The 24,830-nt window shown below is 46.8% G+C and overlaps 2 protein-coding genes across 7 annotated transcripts in view; both read right to left on the reverse strand.

The window, feature by feature from the left end:
• Window positions 1-1,826: 1,826 nt before the first annotated feature.
• Window positions 1,827-17,275, reverse strand: LOC135399800 (gastric triacylglycerol lipase-like). Of its 6 annotated transcripts, XM_064631535.1 has the most exons (9): window positions 17,057-17,275; window positions 10,472-10,673; window positions 9,749-9,863; window positions 8,987-9,137; window positions 5,798-5,893; window positions 4,581-4,733; window positions 3,965-4,036; window positions 3,822-3,890; window positions 1,827-2,177 (listed from the first exon to the last, which is right to left on the reverse strand). In XM_064631535.1, the coding sequence occupies exons 1-9, from the start codon at window positions 17,210-17,212 to the stop codon at window positions 1,932-1,934; spliced, it is 1,260 nt and encodes a 419-aa protein (XP_064487605.1). In that variant the 5' UTR covers window positions 17,213-17,275; the 3' UTR covers window positions 1,827-1,931. The 6 variants fall into 6 exon arrangements, with proteins under 6 accessions (XP_064487605.1, XP_064487607.1, XP_064487606.1 ...); XM_064631537.1 differs by lacking the exon at window positions 5,798-5,893; XM_064631536.1 differs by lacking the exon at window positions 3,965-4,036.
• Window positions 17,276-18,853: 1,578 nt separating this feature from the next.
• The window catches only part of LOC135400867 (gastric triacylglycerol lipase-like), a 32,488-nt gene continuing 26,511 nt past the window's right edge, over window positions 18,854-24,830 (reverse strand). Inside the window, exons 7-9 of the mRNA XM_064632819.1 lie at window positions 22,160-22,231; window positions 21,107-21,175; window positions 18,854-19,138 (exon numbers count right to left, since the gene is read on the reverse strand). Coding sequence (XP_064488889.1) covers window positions 18,893-19,138; window positions 21,107-21,175; window positions 22,160-22,231 — 387 coding nt within the window. The 3' untranslated portion in view covers window positions 18,854-18,892. The remainder of the gene's footprint in view (window positions 19,139-21,106; window positions 21,176-22,159; window positions 22,232-24,830) is intronic.

A 24,830-nucleotide genomic window follows, 5' to 3' on the forward strand; every position in this document is an offset into this window, starting at 1 on the left:
CCTGACCATCAGCGATGCACCTGTATCGTAGTCGGCATGATGTGCGTGTTTGTTTACCACCGCGTAACATAGCACAGAACACTTTTCATAACATTCCGAGCTTCGTTGTCTCACACATGCAGACGTCGTCCAGCTGTGTGTGGCCTTTGTGTTTGTCTTGACAAGAGTGAGGCTAAGCGGCATATGTGCCGCATTAGGCGTCTGTAACATTCCTGATGTACACCTCACTATCCTTTCAGTATCAGTGTCCTTTATTTTACCGTTTTTTCCACGATACATTTTCCCAATACAAGGTGGTAGTGGTGGTGGTGGTGATGGTGGCCACTCTCAGGCGGAGAACGTCACGACAATCGGAGGGGGGGGGGGATCGTGCCTCCTGGGCCGACTTCCCAGGGAACTGTGCCGACACTTCCTTGTGAAGGCGGCCGAGGACGCTCGACCCCCCTCCCCCTCCATGCTATAGTCGCCACATAACACGCTGTAGGCCAGCCATTGCAGAGAATGATACCATTACAACTCCTAATTCGTGGAAAAGCTCGGGGAGTACACCTTTTTGTCTACGCCTCTCTCTTTGTGTACGCAACTCGTCTTCAACGAATCAGGGGATAGTAACGATGTTATTCTGGATTATAGTTGTCTAGGAGCGTGCTGTGCGGTGAAGTTCAGTTTGTGTACCTTGATTTGACGAAAACGGGGGGGGGGGGGGGGCGTACGCCTTTTCGTGGCAATTATGGACAGCATAATGCACCAGAAATGGAGTATGCCCCCCCCCCCCCGTTTTCAGCGAATCAGGGGAAAGAACGGTGTCACTCGGGATGATGGTTGGCTAGGAGCGTGCTATGTTGGTGAGGTTCATTTTTAAGAGTGTACCCGCTGAGTACCGTACCCACTGAATACCCAGCTTACCAAAACGATTTTCGAGTGATGTTGCGTGACGTTTGACCCGCGCCAACACACATACACACACACACACACACACACAAAAGCAATGATTCGTCCGTACAGCAGATCCCGCTTGCTTGTTTTCTGCTTCTAGTTTCAGTTCATCAATGGTCCCTATGAGTATTGACACAATAATTAGCGACACCGCAGACTGTGGCTAATGTCGCGAAATAGCAACTAACAAATTTTAAGTAACAAAACCTTTTTGGCCTTTCATACAGCCAAGAGACCATAGCTCCCGCGGTCTGGTGGTTAGGATGACTGCTTTCCACGCAGAGACTGGGAGCTGACGCAGGTTCGAATCTCCGCACTGGCTGTGCCGTCTAAGGTTTTCCCTGGGCCTTCTGGCAGACTTTCCAGACGAAGGTCGGCACAGTTCCCCCTAACTAACCACCCTCCCTTGTCCCTCATTCTTTCCTGTTGTTCTCTTCATCTGTCCACGTCTACGTACACCACTCATAGCCGGAGTTGCTTCGTAGCACTAACACGGAATAGTCCTCTACCCGAGAAACGTCATCATGACGTTGGTAGACCGACTGAAACCGAAACGAATCGGAATCGGAGAGGTGGGTTCCACGAATGAGCACTTGTTCGCTGCCTCCTATTGAAAGAAAAGTAGGACCGAAGGTCGTGTCCTTGTCAGGGACTATCGTAATCCCATGAAGGCCGTGGCTTTCGGGAGCGACCTTGTTCGCCCCTAGCGTCCAGCGTAGTTCAAGTCTACCAAATTGGTAGCGCTGTCGAACACTGTGACGTCATTTGTTTACAAACAGGGAGGGGTCTATTAAAAAAAAGATACAACCACGAGCCTCATGCAGCCAAAAGGCCCGTAAGTGTGCCGTCGTCGAACAGCGACAATCTTCCATGGTTGCAAAAGAGTCATATACATTGTCATATTTTTATTCAGTGAATGCATCAGACAGGCACAATATGCTACGTCATCCGTTCTTGCATACATTCGCGTCACAGCCACCTCTCTTACACGACCGTCACTTGATGTACCTCCCGAGAAATTCCTGCAGGTCTTTATACAGCACTGTAGGATTATTATTGGAAACGGCGAAATGCATATGGGTGTAGAAAGGGTCGTCGATGTAATGCGTTTTCTTGACTCGTTCGCCAAGCGCTGCTGCGAGCTCTTCGACGTCTTCAGGTGGAACAAACTGATCTCCCTTGCTCCAGAATAATCCAACGTCTGTCCTCACGTTGCCCAGAGTGTACTCCGGTGGGTCCACCTGAAATCGAAATAGGGTGTAACAGAATCAAAATAGTTTCGCCAGTGTTGTTCCTTCTAATCCAATCAAGCCTATTTCTCTTATTGTGTGTCTCCGTTTTCCGTCCAGGTCTTCTCTCCGTTCCATAACCATGTATTAGCCTAATCTGTTTGCGAATATTTTGATATATCGTCTGACGAGGACTATATCGATCAATATCAATACAGCACGTGGGAAATTTGGGTTCGCGGCTCGTTCCAGTTCAATGGCTTCATGTTCAGGACGTAAGGTTGGTTCAATGTCTTCGCACTACCTCGCGTAGAAAGATCCGAAGGCAGCATTCGCGATGAGTGGAAGAAGGTGCCTGTTTGACGCTATTTAGTGACCCATTGTACTTTCTTTTCTCCTGCAATCCCACCGGAAAACGTCTGGCGAAGCTTCTATGAGCAGCTGTATACAGCTTTGCTGCACTTGCGTGGCGCGATCTTTTGGGAAGGCAAAGACAAGCGCAAAAGGAAAATGTTCTATTGGATCTGATGGACGTTTCCCTGTTCTGCTAGCCTGGCCACAGAGACATAACTGACGTTACAAGCAGGACCACGATTTGGAGTCAGTTTGGTGTAGTATCAACAACAACAAATAAATCGTGACTGTGACATGGCCAAGTGATTCACCGCTGGAGAGAAGTACACTACCCCATTACACGCGAAACAGGAGCTAGTAGCCGTAACTGTTTTGGGTATGTGTTCTTAGCAACCTTCTGCAAGAGCACACTTGCTGAAGATTGCAGGCTCGTCATCGAAGGAATACTACACATAAGGACGCTGGATCAACACCCGTGCACGTCAAACAAGACTCCAGTATACGCACCGCGCTGGCAGACTATTAACCAGAACGTCATCAGACGGCAATCAACGCTTTGCGGTATTGCCGAAGCAGTAATGCCCGACGACTAGCCAATTTTTAGTATTTCGAACAGCGGCCTTAAAACACTTCGTGCAGTTCAAGGCACAAGCAGCCCTACATTTATCAAACAGGACATCATCATGGCATGCAGTACAGCGGTTACAAAATTGCGCACGATATGCCTGCAGCAGATCCCTAGTCATACTCATTGGTGGGAATGACACACGGCTCATCGGACCGCACTGCATGCAGACACTCATGCACAAGATACACTTTCGAGTGCAGATGCGAACTTTTGCAGCCTGCAGCACCACCTAACTTTCGGTAAATAGAGGAGCGAAGCGATGTCTGCATCTCTGCTGTACAGTATAGGACGTAATCTCGTTTACAGGTTTCCATCACCATCGCCCTGAAAGCAGCACTTACTACATAATATCTAATGCGCATATCTAGTCTTGTACATAATGTGCATGCAGGTCAACACATATCTGTATTGCATTATACGTGTATTGCATGGTAGCCGTAGTAGTCAGGAGAGCATTATCAGCACAACTGTTGTCCAGCAGGTTCGATTAATGTGTAGTGTTAATAAATATTCCTTAAACAAGCATTGCTCAGCCGGCTATGACTGAATATCCGATTCGGGACCGGCTGCACAATGCGCATGTACATGTCCGACACGATACAAAACGTGTAACTGCCTGCACGGTAGTCCCCCTAATCCCACAAAAGTGTGTAATCGATGTTTATAAACCTTACCTGTCCGTAGACTTCACTGTTGACTTCAGGGCCATAATCAAACTTTTGAGCCCTCTTGGACGCTATTAGCTTAAAGAGGAAGGTAAGTAAGTAAGCATTCCATATATGAGTGTGGTATTGACAAAAAAAGGCCTATAGCGAACCTGTTCAAAATGGAGCATATTTTTAACCGAAGTCCCGGCTGGAAAATGGCACAGGTACACTGGAAGTCTGGACTGTGGATGACGAATGAAATAATTCTATAAGTACGAATTAGATTTGCCAGTATCGCCTGTTTTTAAGGCAGATGTGCAAAATGCATTCGGTTGGATGTGGATTCGACGAGGCCTGAGCGGACTCACATCTCCTTTTTTTTCTCCCATCATCATCATTATCATCATCATCATCGACGAGGTGTTATTTCGTGGATCACAGCCGGACATGAAATTCCTCCGTTGATCATTACTGTTCTGACGTGAGAATCCTAGCGTCATTGTAATCTCTCTACGTTTCTGCCACGAAGATCTCAGTTGTCTTGCGACGTAAACCCCCAATTATTATTATTTTCCTTTTTTTTCTTAATCATGAGTTATTATTATTTATTTCATTTGTTTTATCTGATATCATGTGGATGCGGACCATATACCACGTAACTATTGAAGGTACGAGAGTTTTTCTCTGTCTTCGTATCTTCGGTCGCATAGAGATGGATTTGCAACAGCCCGCACACCTTATGATTACTAAAACGTTGCAGAAAGCAGTGCGGCCACGAGTACTTACCATGTTCATGTACTTGCTACCCATGTTTATGAAAGCATCCCCTGCTAAAGCACAAACACGTCTGACTGGCAACGCACATACCGCGCGCACCACTTTCAGCGTTGAATACCGCCTATGACCGAATTCCAACATGCCAACGTTATCGACGTTTTCCTGAAACATAAAAATATGTTTAGGCTGAAACTATCAACAAGAACGTGATATTCTTTGAAAGGAAGGAGGGTGGGAAAGGGAATTGAGACAAGAATGCCGAGCAGGTGCAAACTTCATGGAGAAGGCTTTCCGCTGCTCGTACTGGTGTCAATCGCGGTGTACGAACCAGTCGTATTCGTTGGATGGGTGACACCTGCTACTGCTGTAAGCCAAACTATATGATGATGATGATTATGACTATATTAGCTATGTCCAACAGTAAATTTATTGCCGCTATAAACGATATCGAATTTAAAGGAGCAATGAGGTGACATGTAACATCGCTCGAAATCCTGCCTCGTCTGTCAAGCTGTTCACCAGGAGTCATCATGCAAAATATTTTCGCTCTGCGGTGCGTTATAGCTGTGCAATCGAATTTACGAAAAAGTGGTCGGAGAAAGCAGCCGCGGACGGCCGACACGGTGCGCTCAAGACGTCGAGAAGGTAGAGAAGACTCCGTGCCTTGTTTCTTCGTTTTTTTCTTCGCAGCTCACGCGCCGGTTAGAGATGCTTGAGCTGTGTTGCCGTACGTCACTGGTCACGTGAAGGGAGTAGGACACGTCACGACGTCCTCTCGTTCTGCGACGCGCTCTTTCCATGACGAGAAGGATTTTTCAAAGGTGTGCGGAACAGAGCCCTCGCGCTCGCTCTGTAGGTCACCTGCTGTCATCGTTCTTTCGCAAGAACTCATTTTATTCGTTGGAGAACACTCTGCACCGAAAAACGAAAAAAATTTGGGGGTCACCTCAGTGGTCCTTTAAAGTGGACGCTAGTATCCTCACGATTTCCAGTGCGAAGCCTCCGGAGGAATCAATGAGAGGAGCAAACAAGAATTGTGGGTATACTAAGAGAATTGTTTGTACGATGAGAGGCGTAGCTTCGTATCCTGTTTTGTGCCAAGAGACGCATGCAATCAAGTCTATACGGTAACGTATATGCAGTCTTCTTTTCTTAGCAGGAACCTTACTGGAGTAACACTTCGATTTTGCGCATATCTGCGCAGCTATGTGCTGTTGGATCCTCACCAAAAATCTCCTCATATAAGGCTTGATTATTGTCAGACCGCCGACTCTTATGTGGGCTAGTTTATGAAAAGGTGCGAGTCCAGCAAAGGCTCTGATCTGCAACGTAAACAATATATGCAATGTAAAGGGTTCAATCCTAACCGGCAACACATTGTTAAGCATTCTGATCGGCAATCAACCATAGGAAGCCCATCTATCAAATGATATTTTTTTTTTCGATTACGTGTGAAGGCAAAGAGAGAAAAACGAATGCAAGTTTGTGGTATTTCAGCTGATGACAGGCACCTCACAGACGACTCCACAAAGTTACGTTTGCGTTGCATGAATGCTACAGATGGCACGCGTGTACCTCATGTATGTGTAACAGGAAAGAAGATAGATGCATTTACTGGTTAACCGTCCAGTCTCTGTTCGAAATATCGGCGGCTTCTGTCCTGAGGCAACTCCCTTCCTACATCTCTACCGGTTCGCTGGATTTCTACCCACCTATGTCGTATACACTGTTTGCTACACCAACCGCACGTCATGTGAACTGCACACGCCATCTGGCGGCAGTTCTCCGCAAGGCTACAATGTCACCTGCCAAACTATGTAATGTTTTGAATGCGGGTATGTCATGACTAGACGTCTCCGCGGGTGCGGGTATACCCGCGGTTACACGCATATGTCTGCGCAATTTTCGGGTTCGCGGGTAGAAAATGCCACTTGATGCGGGTCGCGGAACAAACGCGGGTGTACCCGCGTTTCCCCCGCGGGCCGTGAGGGTACCCACACTACCCGCATTTATGGTACTGCGCTGCCGTGGTAGACCAGGAGAAAGTGTTTCCTTCGCCATCAGGGGCTGCTGCGTTTGTACACATTACCCCTGCATCGAGCGCGCCTAGTGAAAGGTCGTTTTCTATGGCTGGGCATGTTCTCCAAGAGAGGAGGACTGTCCTCAAAACAACTAAAGTGGACGGCATACTCTTTCTCAACAGCTTTTTCGAGAAATAAAATCATGAAGGATTTTACTTCAAGAGCGTTTCATAAAATTTTGATGACCGTTTTTCTCAACAGTTATGTGTGCATTTCCATATACCAAAAGTGCAATTTCACATGCGCAGACGCTTCGTGCTTTTCTGTGTTTTGCTGCAGTATTCTAACTTGTGCTGCTCGGCTGCTCACCCATGTTCTGGGTGTGTCCGCGGTTATACGCGCACAATCCGCGGATACGGGTAGTTCTATCAAAATTCGTGCGGGTGCAGATGCGGAATGAGATACCTTGTCTGCGGATGCGTGATGAGATTTGCATACTCGCGCAGACCCAACACCTCCTAGATAGCAGAAGGCCTCCGTCCTACGTCATGTGGAGGCTTGCTGTTACAACCGTCGTTGATGCTGCTATGAGGGGGGTTCCATAAGTTTCCGGCCCGACCAACTTTTAATAGTCATAGAAACGAAACAAGTGTATCACTTTTCGACATAGTCACCCTTAACTTCGACGCACTTTTGACACCTTTCAACCAGCGCTCTTATACCCTTGAAAAAATAGTCCGAAGTTTTGTCCGCAAAATGCTGGAAAACTGCCTCTTGCACCTCACTATCGTTTTGAAATCTCCGTCCTCCGAGATCCCTCTTCAAGTTTAAGAACAGGTAGTAGTCATTCGGTGCCAAGTCACTCGGTGGAAGCCGCACTCCTTCAGTGCAGCCTTGGCAACAGAAGCCGTGTGGACAGGGGCATTGTCCTGGAGCAACCGGACACCTCGACTCAACCAACCGCGCCTCTTTTCCCTGATGGCGTCTCGCAGTCGGCGCAGGAGTGAAGCGCATTCACTTTAAGTCGCATTCACTGTGGTGTTCCTCTCTTTGAAGTCGATGAGGAGGACCCCGTGACAATCCCAAAATATTGTTGCCATGATCTTCTTTGTGGATTGTGTGACCTTGGCTTTTCTTGGGGGTGCTTCTCCTGGTTTGTGCCATTCCATCGACTCCTTTTTCGAAAGGGGATCATAGTAGAGAACTATAGTCTCATCCCCTGTGACAATTGACTTCAATATTATTTCTTCGTTTTCTTGACCGAGCTCCAAAAACTGTTTGGCACAGACGACGCGCTGTTGCTTTTGAACTGACGAGAGAAGTCGTGGCACCCACCTCGCACTGACCTTTTTCATGTGAAGGCCCCCGCCGATGATGCGAAAAACGGTTGTTTTGGAAAGCCCAGCTTTTCTGAGATTTCCTTCACCTTCAGACTCCTGTCGCTCAGCACTTCCTCCTCGACAAGAGACAAATTTTCTTGTGTCACCACTTCCACTGGACGACCATCGCGTGGATCATCTTCAGTGGACTCTCGCCCCAGTCGAAACTGCTTAGCCCTGTCTTTTACCGTTGTGTACGACGGAGAGGCTTTTCTGTACACGTTGTCCAGTCGCGCTTTAATTTCTTTAGGCGAAAGCCCCTCTTTTGTCAAGAATTTTATCACAGCGCGGTACTCGATTTTTTCCATTTTAACTGAAGAGTGCACCCTGGCTGTTTGAAATGCCGCTCTCCAACCGACAAAAGCATGGAGAGGGTTGAGGGTGGTGCTCCGACCCTCCAACAGATGGCGCCACGCGTCCTTAATCGCATTTTCAAATTCGCCCGCATTTAGACCTCGGGCCGGAAACTTAGGGAACCACCCTCGTATATGACGTCAACCAAAGAGCGAACAAGAGAAAAGCTCGAAGCAGCCCGCAAAGCTCACACAGGGCTCAGTGAGTAACGTACGGCGCAGGCCTTCTGTTATCTAGGAGGTGTTGGCTGACCTGTACCGTTTATGTCAACGTAAAGCAGGCGCTGCACCTAGCACCGAAAGCGAAGAGTACTTGTGTATGTCAGCATCGCACAGACCATAACCCTCAAGACTAAGAACGAATGACGACATTTTGAAGTTTCAGAGCAGTTCACGCGAAGGCAGCGTTTCCCAAACTTCTCGTTTGTCGGACCCCCAAAACCACTGAGAATCAGTTCGAGGACCCCCGTTAAATACGATTCATGTTGACATAAATAAGGGATGTGAAGAAAGAAAAGGAGAAACAAACAAACAAGGCCTCGCCATGCAGGATTTTTACTCTGGTCCCGTAAGAAGCGTTGGCTAAAAAGGGTTTTCAATGATTGGCAGTAACCGAGCATGCAGGCAACTATAGGAAACAAAGCAAGAACGCGCGTATATACCTTCTCGTTGTAACTCGGTCTCTCAGAAAGAAGCGTGAAGAACTCCAGCGTTCCCTGGGATAGGCCAATATACAGCAGACTTTTCGATTTTGTTTTGTCCAGAATATAATCAATCTGCGCTGGGATGTCATACAGGGCGTGTTCGTGGAAACTACAAAGCAGAAAAAGAACGAAGCGTTGTTAACGAACTCAAGTAAACACAATGTCTTACTGTAATGTAAGGTAATGTAAGGTAACTGTAATGTAACACTGACTAATTAGCTGAAAAATGTTACCAGGACCGGCAATCAGTGTTACGAGTATAACCCCCCGGGAACGTATCTGCACTAAAAGTATACGAGTGCGCAGGGCGCGATCCTGGTGCGCAAGAGAGCTAGCTCTCAATCTCGCGGGTCAGCAAAAGCAGCACAGCCTGCGCCACCTAGATACGGACAGCCTGCTTGATGACTCCTCTCGCTCCTTCGCACGTAGACATATAAACTCCGCCAATCGCAGCAGTCAGCCAAGATGCCAGCCAATCGCTGCAGACGATTTTGAAGCACAGGCCTTCTGTGACTACCAGTGGCTGCCCACACGGCTGCCCGTGACAGCCAGTTTCCATAACGACAGCCGCTGAAAGCAACCACAGTGATTGGTGGACTCTTAATTGTTACGTCACGGCGTTTAATCGGCCGGGCTTTGTTTCGAGGTTGAATTGAGCAGGCGCACCGTACACGTGAATTCGCATAGCAGGATTGGTACAATGTGAATGTGTACGCTTACGTAAAGTTCCAGAAGTCCTTCGAGTCCGAACTGATCCTCTTGTGCAGCCTGCCGAACGTGTTACCTCGTCCATTTCCCAGCCACAGGTCATAGCCATTGTCGGGGAGAACAAATCCTACAAAAGTACGCGCAGGAATGGACGGATGAGAATGAAGTTTTCTTTGGGCTGCAGAAGCGGGAGATACTAAGTTGGCAATGGCGAAGGCTACCGAGGCCATGGCCAAGGCAAGCCAGAGGCAGTGACGTCACCTCTGCAGAGGACACTAGCTTCGAAAAGGCGAAATCGCCGCCATGTTGTAGGTCCCTTGAGGTTTGGTTCAGGTTTTCGTTCGCTGCCATACGCTATTTGGAGGACTATTAATGTTGAAAACATGAAAAATAATTCGATTCTGGTACAAATAATATTCACACAGTACAGTAACCCTGAAACAGAAAATGTATGGTGAATGTGATGTGGGTGAAGGCATGGACAGTCGGAACCTGAGGACCTACGTTATGGCGGCAAATCTGCTAGCGACGGTGGCGCTCTCCTTTGGATGACGTCATGTGAATCAACCCTATTGGTGGGTCGCGCTATTTTGCGTAGCCTCTGTTGAGAACCAAAGCTGGCGGCTTTGCTGATGACCTCTCTGAATTTTGTGATTCACAACAACGCATTCAAAAAAGTTTGGTTGCTAACAGTTATTCTTGCGTTCTAACTACGTTAAGAGCGAAGGCTTTTACCCAGTGACTGTTCTGGATAGTCCATGACAAAGGACGTTGAATCTGCCAGAAGGCCAGTCAATAGGAAGATGGGTGTTCGATGGCAAGGGTCTGGGCATGGTCTTCTGCCGTGTGGGATCCTGTGCATTTCAATTATGTATCCATCCTCCGTGTTAACATGGTGTCGCTCGAAGGGGTAACCCTTTTCAGTGACCAAGCCTCCCTGTAATTAAGGTCCGGCAATATGGATTCAGTCTTTGATCACCTTTTTTTCACCCTTATCCAGTACAGGAACTGAAACAGGAACTGACATTTGTGTTACATATAATGAGCCCTAAATAACGCATCCTGGAGTAGCCACTCCCCAGTAGTTTGGGAGTAACATCTCTATTTTTTCTTTTACCAATCAATCAATGAACAAAGATGTCAATGTTCTACATTCGGCATGCACGTCTCCTCCGTTGCGAACAAGAGTGTATTCCCTAAACAAGAAATAATAGTTTAATTTATCAGGCATTTACTGCAGCATTTACGTTGCTAGTTGCCCGCGTCCCGCTGCGTGCGTGATTATTTTATGACTGAATGAGCTTTTTAGCGTTGTAGCATGCTTGATCGAATAGCCCGGCTGCCAGGGCAGTTATGACACGAGTCCGAAACGGGGGAATTTTAATCTTTCAGAAGCCTCGACGACAAATGTAATCATAAAAGCTGTCAACTGTGTCCATGAGATTTTTTTTTTCTTAAACTACTACTGGACCTTGTCAATAGAATAAAGAAGGATAAGAAGATGCCCACATATATTATTACATATTTAGTTCATGAAGTACAGCACTGCACACAAGGCCTTAGTTGTAAAAATTCAACATTTCTACATAGGTTTGCGAGCTTCATTTTAAGACAGAACCAATCACAAAAGCATCAAGCTATGTTGACCGCAAGGCAGGGAATGAAGTCGTAGTCCGACTGAAGATCCCAAGACCGACTCTTGGTGGTGTACATGTTCACCGCCTGCCCCAGTTATTTGTCTATTGCAAGCACATTACAAGAGGCACCTGAAAGGGAATAAAAGAAAAGCGAGTACTGAAGAAATGCTTTGCAACATCTCTGATGGAGTCAATGACGACTCATGAACAAGGAAAGGAAAAGAGGGCTGCATCACTTCAGCAGCTCCTGAATGCGGTTCACTGACCTAAGTTCCCCACATTCTGGGTAGCCGTCACGCCAAAAACAGATGCACCTGTAATTGTGCGCCTTCAAGTACAAATTTTGCACGTATCTCGAAGTATGTTGCTGACAGACCGTCATGAAACGAAGTATTGAAAGCTACACGAGTCCAAACGAGTAGTAAAGCTCTTCAACTCACCTTCGTTCTTGCTTTCGTACACTCGTAACAAAAGAAGCTGTAAGTGGCTTGGATTATCGCCCCTTGGCGATGAAACTCCTCATTCATGATCTCAAAATAAAGTTGGTCTTGTTACACAATTATTCCGTAAGTTATGAGCACAAATGCAGATGAATCCAATTCTTCGACAGTGCACGCTGGTTCGCTGGTTCACATCGAAAGAACGGGTGGATTCGTCTTCAGAATAGAATCTCTGCCGAACACAACCACAACAAGCGGACGCCATGTTGTATTCCTGTCGGACGAGATGTGGTGACGTCACGGGGCTATGGAGAGGCCTTCTCCATCTTGGTGGTGTTGCACTGAGCGTGTCCACATGCTTCCCTGGTGGTTTCAACGAGCCTCGACCTGTTTTTGGTGCTTTCGAAGGCTCGGAAACAGCTTTCAACGAGCCACAACGCGGATTTCAGCCCTCTTCAGTACTTTTGGATGCCTCCATAATCGTCCAAAAGGCCCACAAACAGCTTTGAACGTGTCATGAGTCGTTTTCTGCGCTTTCGATGCCCCAGAGCAGTCCAGAAGGCTCAAAATGTTTAAACGAGCGTAAAGTGTATTTCAGCGCTCGTCAGCACTTATCGATGCCTCCAGAGTCGTGCATATGGATCAGCTTAAAACAAAGGTTGCACAGCTACTCGGAATGTTTGGTGTAACGTTTAAAGCCTACCCATTTGCGTTACCTCCTCGATCCATTTATTTGCGGACGACCGCATTCTTTTCCACGAAATATCAACTGATATTGACACGTGTGCGCTTCAGTCCGACATAAATGCTCTCTCTCTCTCTCCCTCTGGTGTGAAACATGGCAAATGGTCATGTGGTCAAGGTCAACGGCAAATGGTCAAGCAAAAAGCAAGTCAGATGTTGGGGTGCCTAGAACGTACTTTCCGCACTTTTCGATGCCTCAAGAGTAGTCCACAATGCATATCACCAGGGTTGAACGAGCCCCGAGCTGCTTTCATGCTTCCAGCGCCTTCACAATCGTCCACAGTCAAAAGCAGCTTTAAACGAGCGCAAAGTGGACTTTAGCGCTCTTCCTCCCTCCGCGCAGGATGTTGTTGCTCTGTAACGGATTTCGTTGCTCGCTCCAGATCGGCCAGTGCAATTCGTCATCAGTCACGCCACACCCGTTGAAGTCGGCTCAGGACGCGATCGTCGCGACGTTGCCCGCATGAACCTGGTCGTCTACTGCAAGCTGTTCCACTTAATGCGCAGTGCCAGCAGTTCCCGCTTAATGCGCTGGCCTTGCGTGGCGTAGAAAATACGGCAGGAGATGACTTTGACGACGGTATTTCCAACGTATTCGTAGCGGAATCAGCAGAATTACACAGGTTATCAGGGAGTTACCTAGCCGCGAACAAAGACTTCAGGCAGGTTTTGAAATCCTCTGCGGATCTCTGGCAGGCACGAGAGTATAAGGATAAGATTTTCTCGGCTATACACGGGCGGGTAATGGACTGGCGGAGATGGCAGCGGGCATTCTGGAGCTAGGCCTTCTTTCATCTTCAGGGACACTTATGTTTTGTGATGGGGGCAGACAGAACGCGAAAACGACAGTAGCCTGTGCGCCCTAACACGAAGACTGATGTAGAGCTCAGATATTGTTCGCTGGAAATGCGCAGCTTCCAACACTGTTCGTACCTCGACCACAGCGGCCTTGTGTATTATACAAATGATGCATGCACGAGTAGTTTCAAACGAAGCGTTGAAAGGTTTTAGATGACGCCATCGAGCTCGCTATTATGCAGTTATTATCCTGTGAAAGAAGTAGCAAAAATAGCCGGTAGACTGATACCAGGAAGCAGGACACCACCACACAGCCTTTACCTACGCCGTTTCCCGAAGCGGATCACTTTGTGACGTGCCCACCTAGTGCTAAGGACGCTAGGTTGAAACCCTTGCGAAGACGCCAGTAATTTCGTAGACCGCCAACATAAAGAACCTTCTGCACCAGTACACGTAAAGAACACTCAGGTGGGCACCCACGGGCCAAGCACTGTGGCGCTCGCTCATGATCATAGCCGTCTCGCGATGAAACACCACTAACAGGAGTTATAATTTTGAACTACGATCCTTTTTAAGATATACCTACAATGTATATTACCGACCTTGGGAGATGCATTATATTATTTGGAGTATTCTCGATTACGCGTCTAGTATTATCGACAGTACTGATAAACCTCTAAAGCTTTTTCTGTCTAGTTTGTGCTTGTGATATATGTTGCTGTAAAGTACTTAGAGTTCAGTATTTCTTCATTGTAGCGAATTTCGCAAATTTTAAGGGAAACGTGTCGCGAAAATTTCCAGCCAAATTTGTCTCTTGGAAAGCTATGCTATAGAAACGCCGACTTTCGCAGTTGGTTGTACGGGTGTCTGGTGAAGCATTTGAAGTACTTTACGGTGTAACCACGTTCAATGCCACTTTTATGGAATGTGCTACGGGCGATCTCGGGCTTCTCACGACACGAGCCAATCAAGTCACCAATTTTTGGCATCCAGAATTCGCGAAATTTAGTAGCCGCGAATGTGTGCCCTGTGCGCAGTTCGCGAAAAACTGAGCCCGCGATTCTAAAGGGCTTTACAGTATATTATAATATTTAGAATCACGATAAATGATTTTATTTTTATAGTATTTCTGGTACTGCGATAGCGTTTATTCGTGAGCTCCTCTGTTTTTAGTTGAGGACGCTTCAGTGTACGGCACTCTATTTCGAATCGTGTGCCGCAGTTATCATTGATGGTCACAACGCACTTATGTCGCCCAGTCCGATGTGTCCATTGGCTCGTGACGTCACGCAAGAGGGACACCGAGCGTAACCGCGTGCCGGAGAAATTCAAGGCTACGCCGCGCCATCGCCCACATTTTTCTTACCGGAAGAGCCTGCGAAGCGGACACCGAAAGAAAGAATAAAAGGTGAAAGAAAACTATCACAGCTTTTCGCTGCAATAGTGAAATATCCACCCACACAGGGGGCTACCCGGAATCCACCATTAAGAATAAACCGCTTAAGAATAAAACATTCAAGAATAAACCACTTACAAAATACACGGTTAAAAATAAATCTCCAAAAATAAACCGCTTACCATCTCCGCTTAGAGATCACCGCCTAATAATCCATAATTAAAAATAAACCGTTTCAACATCCCCTCACAATCTATAGCGCGGAGGCGGATTGATTGCATTCTGCGTCGAGTTAGATCAGGTTATGTTAGGTTAGTTTAGTTTAGTTTGGTCCTGTGAGATTAGTTTAAGTCCTTTGCTTGCAGTTCACCTTGCTTTGGGCGGTGCAGGCATAAGACTGAGAGCCGGTTTCACCTCACTATTTAAAGATATATTTTTAAGCATACGTTTTTGACGGTTTATTATTAACGGTGGATAGTTACGCGGTTTACTTTTATCGTGGCTCTATTTAAGCGTATATTCTGAACGTTCTATTTTTAACGCTTTATTTTTAACGGTTTCAAATAGGCTACACCCCGTACACAGCTATTCCCCTGCTCGATTTTAGAATGTATCACCAACCCGCCCGGATTTTAACCTTCTTTCAGCAATGTACGTCGCAGAGTCTGCGTGTGAAAGAAGAAGACATCGAGCCTTGAAGATATTGTTACCTATAAATGCACTGTGCCGTTTTGCAACGATTAGCGCGGCAATTCGCATAGCGTTGCAGAAAACAAGGCTTTCAAAATTGAAGTCTTACTGATCAACCGCTAACAATGTGTTCACACGGAAGATTATATCTTGGTGTTTAGTAAAACGCGTTTACAAGTTTAGATTGTTCTGGAAAACGCCTACGGCAAATTGTGAAATGCGGTATGTATATATAATTTCGCGTTTTTATAAGAACATGCCGTGCCTAAAAAAAGTTGGGGAGGGGGGGCTCTGAGTTGGTGAGACTCGCAGGTTTTGGGCATAGAATTTCCTTTGGTGACGTTTGTAGTATTCTCTGGCACGTCACTGAAGCACCAACAGGAAAGGGTTCTTTATTTTTCTCCTTGCTTCTCTTTCCTGGTCCCTCTTCTTCCTCTTACGTCTTTCGCGACGTTAATTGTGTTAATGAGTTGATGACTTTGAGTGGGTAATACTAAATTAATACTAAACTAGTTAAAACCCCAGTGCAGCGGGTGACGTTGAAGACAAGGGATGGTACAAGGAGATGAAGACGACGGTGCACTGCTGCACTGATGCATGACAGTGCACCGTCGTCCTGATTAACTGATTTTAGTATGACATACCAACCTACCAGAGTTTTAACTTTATTGAGTGGGCAAGTTGGAGTACTAGTTAACAAGGCACTTCTAAGGTTTTTCGACACCGTAGGACTTCGGTCCTCACGGTGAGGTTACTGATTAATCTATTTCGCCACATTACCGCCAATAATGGAGTAGAGTATTGTAAAGTGTTAGCCCCGCCCACAACGTAAACGATCAGCAAGATGTAAATTCCACGTCGAAATAACCAAATGGCGCATGTTAAACGAAACTAAGCATATACATGTACTTCGCTTTTTGTGCTGTTTCATGTTGCTATCACCTCTATTGCCAAATAAACGTGGTTTCGATCATGCAAACATCGTGGTCTTTCTTTTTTTTTTTTTCACGCCGAAGTCGCGGTTGTTGCACACCGCGCCACCGTGAGCGTCCCAGAAAATTACGGTCGTGACGACTGGAGAGAGGAATATGGTCCCCCAATGGCGATAGTGTTCCACAGGAAACAACCTATTGCTCTTCCTTATAGAGATGTTTTCGTCCTTCACTTTAAAGACTGTTGACACAGCTCGAGAAACAGTTTCAGACATGCGCCATGTAAATTTGGTGACACTGACGTCAGAAGTTGCTAAAACTACATCTAGCTTTGCTCAACTGTGCCATAGCTAGAGTTGAACGCGGATAACGTTGACAGTATCAGCATCCGTGCACGTGAAATCCGCGCGAATACAGAGCACATCCGCGCACCGATTGCATTTTTGGGGGGGATAAATACACATGACGCAAACGTTTTTTACTTCTGGACACATTAAGCACCGAGGAATATGATGTCACCCACAGTTGTCCAATGTCGTCCGGTTATCCACGCGGATCAGCGGATATCACCGTACCCGCACACCCTCTACCCGTAGTTGTGTGACAGAAGTGAGTAGGATGTATGAAGCCCTTCTCCTTCTAATACTACTCCTGCACGCACCGTTCATAGGCAAAATACTCACAATCTCCTTGCAGATGTCCTGCTCGTTGCCCGTATAAGCCCTGCCAAGATGAACGGGAAAGTCGATGACACTTCGCGCTGTGCTTAGCATGAGCGAAGACAGGATGCGTGCCAGCACCGTCCACATGTTTACTATGCACGTTTCCACGGTGTTCATGTACGCTACAGCGGTTATCTGCCTTCCAAAGGGGGCGCTCCGCGTACAAGGACACCCGCCTTGACTCAGCCGCACTTTTATAGCTCTCTCCCACTCGTATACGGAAGACCCCACAGTTTGACTAGCCGGTCTCTATTTATCACATTTTCATCTTCGTGTGGACAGTACGATCATGATCATATCATTCATCACATGCATGACGTCCATCTATCTATCTCTCTATCATGCGGTATCTCTCCCCAGGTACAGGTTCAAGGATTCTAACCACCGGATTCGTGTGACTTGATCTCGACTTGACTTGTAGATACCTTGAAAGAGGGCCAATGCAAATCAGAAACCTTGCTCGGCTTGAGGCGTTCTTACGCAGCGAGCTCGACTTGACACTTGTAGTGAAAATTTCAAGTCAGCGCTCGGGCTTCATGAAAAACGCGAACCCTCTAGAGCGAGGACAGGTCTTGGCGCAGACTTGCACACGTCAAGATGCGGCTTCAAGTCAAGTCACATCTATGAATTCGACGGTAAGGCACACTACCAAAAGTACTGAAAAAAAAAAAAAAAAAACTGGAAAGGGCTGCCTCCAAGAAGTAGAATTCGCTTATTCAGTGACTTAAGTTGAAGGACGACTTGACAACCTCTCTCGAAGTCACACGCACTCATGCAGTGAGCAAATCATTTGATACTAGTGTGCTGGGCTTCTCGGTCGCTTATGGCATTTCTGACAGCTACAGGCCTGCTGGACGAACTCTAAATACGAAATACTCCATGACATTATCATTCATAATTTAATTGCTGTGTTCGTTGTTTCTGTGCAGAACGCCATAACCATCCACCCACAATGTCTACTTCGTCAGAACAATACCAGCAAGTACATGCAGTGATGCTGAGTGAGGAATTCTGCAACTTAATGTGTGGTTCACTACGCCAGAGCACAGTGGTCAGTATAAGATATGACGTGATTAGATGAAGGGTGTGATATGGTATACTACATCTTTGCCTTCGGTATGACATGAGGCCCTCATGGTCTGATAATGTCAGTACACAAAGACATAAAAGTCACAAAAGGAGTCCAGTCCTACAAAGAGTGTAAAGGAGATGAGTAGACGACCCTGTTTATGATCGCTACACTCTCCACTTTATTTTTTCTTGCACCAAACCAGACCAAACCACTGTAAAGGAGACCAGGGGGCTTAATCGCTTCATCGTCGTTACGGTCGTTACAGCCTAACGAGTGGCGGGAAATTCAAAAAGGCGGGCGGGAAATTTAAAAAGGTGGGCACGTGGTAAAACACGTGCACGGCGCTCTTCGCGCGATAAGTGAAGCCCGTGGTACACGTCACGCGCGATGATGTCACGTGCCCACCATTTTAAATTTCCCGCCACTCGTTAGCTTGTAACGACCGTAACGACGATGAAGCGATTAAGCCCCCAGTGGACCTCTCCTCCCGATGAGCACAATGGACCTCTCGCTAACGGGACTAGCTATGTGCCTTTCCCGATTACACGAGCAATTCTCACTTTTACAGAGCTACAGATAATTAATATATGCTTTAGAGTGTGGAAGTATGAAAAGTACGTTTCACGAGTCGGAGGGTGTGGTGGTACAGCATTCACTTGACACCATCGGACTTATCCACAGACATCTTTCTACGGCACCGTTAACATTCCTGCTTTATTGAGTCCTTAAGAGATGTACCTTCCGAGAAACTCCAGCAACTCGCCATAAAGGACTGTGGGATTGTTGAGTGCAACGGCGAAATCGGCATGAGTATAGAAAGTATCGTCAATGAAGACGGCTTTCTTGACTCGTTCACCAAGATCAGCAACCAGTTCTTCGACGTCTTCAGGAGGTATGAACTGATCTCCCTTGCTCCAGAATAATCCCACATCTGTCTTCACGTTGTCCAAATTATATTCCGGTGGCTCCTCCTGCAGCACCCAAATAGTTGGAAATCAGAGGGGTGTACAATATGGACCTTTTTCACATTCGTGTCGTATTCAAGCGGCTCTCCAGCAAACCACCCTCGGCGTACGCCAAAAGAAACCCAAGTGGGTAGCATAAAGGTCCAAAACATGTATTAAAGTGGAGCCGATAGGTTAGCACGGTGTCCCCACTGGTCCCCACTCCCTTCTGCTCCCGTCGGCCCCATCTAGCGCCACCTATTGAATACGGATATAACCTTGTTCAGCGCACCCAAAGTCGCAGCGCATGCGCATAAGTGGTTGTGAAAAAGCTTCCATTCAGCTCAAGACCAACACGACCTACATACAAAGCCTGATCGCTCGAGCGACGTGACGCAACAATTAAGAGTCCGCCAGTCACGACGTTGCTTTCAGTGGCCGTAGCTATGGAAACGAACCGCCGTCAGCCGTATGTCCAGCTACTGGTATCCACAGAAAGCCGGGGTTTCAAATTCGGCTGCAGCGATTGGCGGACTTTATATGTCTACTTGTGAAGGAGTGACAGGAGGTATTAAACAGGCCTTCTGTATCAAGGAGGCGTTGTCAAGACGGAGTTTTTACGCGTCACCTGCTGGAATATCCTAGGACCCCACAGGGGGCGCCCCACGAGACCTTAATTTCATTTACTAAATTACTGTTGGAAAAATTGGCTGCATCTCTAGGCATTCTGTCAGAAGCGTTTAAGTGCGATACTTTCGTTTAGTTTAATAGTGCATTCTTCCGATCCTAGGCCCCAATCTTAAACTTTGCACATAGCAAGCGGTATTGCTATTTTTAAAGTTTGCACGCGTCACGCGGCAGCACGTGAAAATCGTTTTGGTAGGCCCCGATTTCGAATAAACGTTGTGATTTACCTTTACGCGCGAGCTCGTGGCGAATCACGGGCTAAGCGGCGCATTGAACGCTCGCTACGGGATAACGCTAGTTTATGTTGGTGTGCCCGCAACCACAGTGTGTGCTATTGTAGCTTCCTCTCTCTCCACAACGCGTTAAACGAGGTAGCTTCCTGGGCCATCGTTGCTGCTACATTTTTGGTCACTTTTACGTGGTCCTATAAAGCTACGGACAGACATATACACGGTGGTGAGCCCTATAAAGCTACCGCTTCAAAATTAGCTGCATCTTTGGGCATTGTGCCAAACGCGCTCAAGTGAGGCACCTTTGTAATGCCATCACAAGCGGTACAGTGTTGGCCACGTGGTCCTATAAAGCTACGGACGGACGTACACGGTTGCAAACCCAATAAAGCTATCTGTTTAAAAATTGTCTGCATCTTTGCGCATTCTGCCACACGCGCTCAAATGAAGCAGTTGTATCGTTGGCGGTAGTTTTGGTCACCTGGTCCTACAAAGCTACGGACGGACCTACACGGTGGAATGCCCTATACAGCGGTCCGTTTCAAAAATTGACTGCATCTTTGCGCATTGTGCCAAACACGCTCAAATGACGCAACTTTGTAATGACATCGCTTGTGGGAAAGTTTTTGTCACGTGGTCACTGTAAAGTGGTTCTATACAGCTACGGACGGACCTACACGGTGGCAGCCCTATAAAGCTATCCGTTGAAAAATGGGCTGCATCTTTCCGCATTTTGCCAAACACGCTCAAATGAGGCAGCTTTGTAATGCATTCGTTGCGTGAAGTTTTGGTCACGTGGTTATGCCACGTGATCCTATAAAACTACGGACGGACCGACACGGTGGTAGGCCTTAGAAAGCCATCGCTTTAAAAACTGACTGCGTCTTTCACATTGTGCCGAACACGTTTAACTTTTGGTAGACGTCAAGTTCATACGGTGGCTATCACTGCCCCTCAGCGACGATAAGCGTTATCAAACTGACATGGACCGGTCCTGTGTACCCAATATGCCACGGATATGTCACATATGTAACTCAACAACAACATTATTTAGAGGATTTCCTGCGTAACCACTTACCTGCCCATAGACGTCCATATTGGTTTCAGCACCATAATCGAATTTCTGGGCTTTCTTACCCGCTACTAACTGAAAAATGAAGGCAGTATTAATTCATTTGCGGTTAGAGTTGGTCACGAAATGAAAGGTACCGTTACCTTTACACCAACACAAAAGGAATGAGATTCATCTGTTGCGTCGTCCGTGATTTATGATCGATAGAAAAAATAAGAAAACGCAATACGCTTTCGCTTTCCTTCTCAAGAAACGCAACAATGCGGAGGGGCCTCGGATTGGTCTCCTCAGACGATCCCCCACGATGATTGGACAAATCGTTTGAGGAGACCAATGAGAGCCCGCTCGCATTGCCGACCTTCTTGAGAAGGAGAGAGAGAGAGGGAAAGCGTATATTGCGGTTTCTTTCGCTCATGAATCACGAATACGTGACGGGTGAATCGCGTTCCTTTTGTATTGCTATCAAGGTAACGGCATATTTCATTCCGCGAGGAAAATTTTTTGTACTGCCCCTTTAAAGAGATAACTAATAAAAATGAGCAGTATGTCCACATCCGGTCTCAGTTTCATGGTGACGTCACCAGTGTGTGCGGAGCAGATAAAGGGCGTTGAGAAACGTTGTTATCATATATGATAAAACGTATAGACAACCATATCTGTTTACAAACATGTTACGTCACGAGAAGACCGGTTCGAGGTTATATTTTGCTGTGGTGGGCAAGAAGCGGGAAAAACCGGTCGGCTGATAGGCTGATAAAGCTGATAGTGCCCACCAGCATGCTTTGCGCAGCGGCGTTGCGCAATGAATGACGTTGGGACTCAGGTCGTCTATTAGGAAAGTTTTTCCCCGAAAATTGGCTGCGAATTGAAATAAGTCACTGAGCATAATAAAAGAGCACGTGACAGCGTTTTTCTGGCTTTGGTCTGTATCCGGTCTGCCCCTTTTATGCACATTGAACACATTTCGATTTAATACATATGTAATACGCATATACAATATGCACTACAATTTAGTACACGTATTCATGAACACCTGGTATTCAATGGTTCTTTCCTCACCTGTTCGTAATGCATTAAGTTCTTAACCGATGTCCCCGATGGAAGATAGCACAAGTACACTGGGAATCTGGACTGCGCTTGTGAGGACATAGAAGAAAGCACGCATATGTTAAGAGTGTTGATATGTTTTCTTCATAATACTACGTGTGCTATGGCTATGCAGGATGTGTCTAAACGGTTGCTTTTTTGGCAGTTCCACATCGAGGAGGCAACAAAACCGGCCCAAATTTTGTAATGAGAGCACAACTTTCACTGCGGCTTCACAATGTCAATCTTATCCTTGCTCCCGCGCTGTTATCATCGTCATTATCATCAGTGGAATCATCCATAATAACGATCTCATCGTTGGTGCGTGTTTGCTCCAAAAAACAGCAGAAAATGTCTGCGATTCACCTCTGGTAATGCCGCTATAGTATCCCTGAAGCATCGCTGTTAGTATCGCTACTAGTATCACTGGGCCACCTCGCGACGTTAAAGCCAAAAATTATTTTTTATCACTGGGCTACCAGTAGCCCAGCTACGATGCATGCTGCAAGTAGATCTTACTTCACTCTGTGTCTAGCGCATCACAGATTCCAGAAATTTACCTGAATTTTTCAGAAATTCGATTTGACATTCGTCAATCGAGCTACAGCGTTTCCTTTAGCTCCCGGTTCCCTTGCAATGTGATAGTTAAGACACAAATTAGGCATATAAAGGCACCAACACTGTGTCCCAAGGACTATATGAAATTAAACAAAAACAGAGCAAAAAAAAAAGAAAACGCATGTTCTACGCGCTGTTGCCTTTATTTTTCTGCGGTGTCTGACTGACCCAATACCCATTTACCCACTATACCCCTTTCTTGTGCCGCATGTGACCTCTGTGTCCGGCTACGATAAAATACTGCCTTTCTCGGTTTCAGACGTTCGCCTATTTAATGCAACAAACTCCCTGTGACGAGAAGGATGAGACGACCGAGACGTACTGCGTTCAAACGTTTTACTGACAACAAAACAGAATTGCAGGGCGCGCGCTCTCAGGCCCTTCCTTCTCTTTCCTCAACCAACACCACCTAGAGAAAGCCTGCGCCCTCTCCCTCTCTCAGTTAAGAGTCAGAATACGTCTGCTACTGCTATTCACCGTTCTGCGAATACAAGAACCCGCATATGATTGCCGCTCACCTGCAACCTGCAGATCTAAACTACGTAGATTGCAAGACAGTGAAGACAAAAAGTGCAAGACGCTTTCCAGAAAATCAGTTTTGAGAAAGTTTGAGACCGTTTTGCGCTTCATTTCTAAGTTTTCCCATTTAGTACGTGGTGACATTCAATCACAACTCGCAGACGACGGCGGTTTTTCTCCATGGCCACGACCGCTGAAAGCACGTTCGTGATTGGCTGCGGCCGTTGAAAACACGATCCTAATTGGCTGACTCTTAATTGGTACGTCACGTCGACGAGCGCACAGGCTTTCTGTATCTAGGTGATGTGGCCTCAACCACGACCTACTTAATAAGAGAGCGACCAGGTCACTTTCCCAAATCCCTATGGAGCGGCTGTCCGCGGAACCTCCTCGCAATTTCCTCCTCTCACAGGTGAAACGCCCGCTTGGCGCGCTGCCCACATTCCCTAAAACAGGGGGACTCCGCATTGGAACATGTGACGAGATGGTGTTCGTATTGACTCGTGTACGTCTTTTCGACGTCCATATTGATTTGTAGTGTACAACATCGACTCCTGTGCTCGTTTTGTCGGGGTATACTTTACATGGACGCCGTTTATTTTGTTTTCTCGTGCGATGACATATTGGTACACAGTACAAGGTACTTCATTTGATACCACGCCGTCCTTGAAAAGCAAGTTCCCCCATACCTGGGAGAACTTGGGAGGTACCCGGGTTCGAGTCCCGGAGCTGGATGTGCAGTGTGGATTTTTTCGTGGGTTTTCATCAGACACTTTTAGACATATCTCCGCACAATTCCCTTGAAGTTGCCCCAGGACGCGTTTTCCTCCAGGGCTGTAGTCGTGACGTTGCCCACATCTGTGAGGCAGACAACGGTGAGCCCTTTCATCACCCCCATATCGCTGTCCAATCAACTCATTGGCGATCCAGCAGTGGAGACAATCATGCTCTGGCACGTGGAAGTGCGCGTAGGGACTGAAACCGGGGCGAAATCGAAGACGACTTGGAACCCAAATTTCTTCCATATCCACATCTGCAATCCACCATTCGCAACTAACCAAAGCCGCAACCTGAACCGTATTATGTGATTTCGGTTACCGGTTCATAAGAATATGCTCACGCGTGAACGCGATCAGCTTTGGATGCGATATATATTTCTTTACAACTCTGATTAGTGGCGTTGAACGTGCTTCTGCGACATCCACGCAGTCAGCAGATACCATCCTAAAGAAAACCGAAAAAGTACCGGTTCAACTGCTTGGTTACCGGTAACCACAAGCATTAAAACGGCGAGCCTCCTACCTGTAACCGCTTTCAGAGTTCTGACACTGAACCGTAACCAAACCGATATCCGCTTCGGTTCCAGTCCTTCAGTGATAGACTAAGGCCCGGTTTCACCATCACCAATTAGCATTTGAACCGAGAACAACGGTCCCTTAACTTGAATTTAACGCTTAACTATGCTACACTAAAGGAAGTTACTGTCACTGGAATATTCATCAGATCA

This window comes from Ornithodoros turicata, chromosome 7, assembly GCF_037126465.1.
Source record: "Ornithodoros turicata isolate Travis chromosome 7, ASM3712646v1, whole genome shotgun sequence".
Lineage (NCBI taxonomy): Eukaryota > Metazoa > Arthropoda > Arachnida > Ixodida > Argasidae > Ornithodoros > Ornithodoros turicata.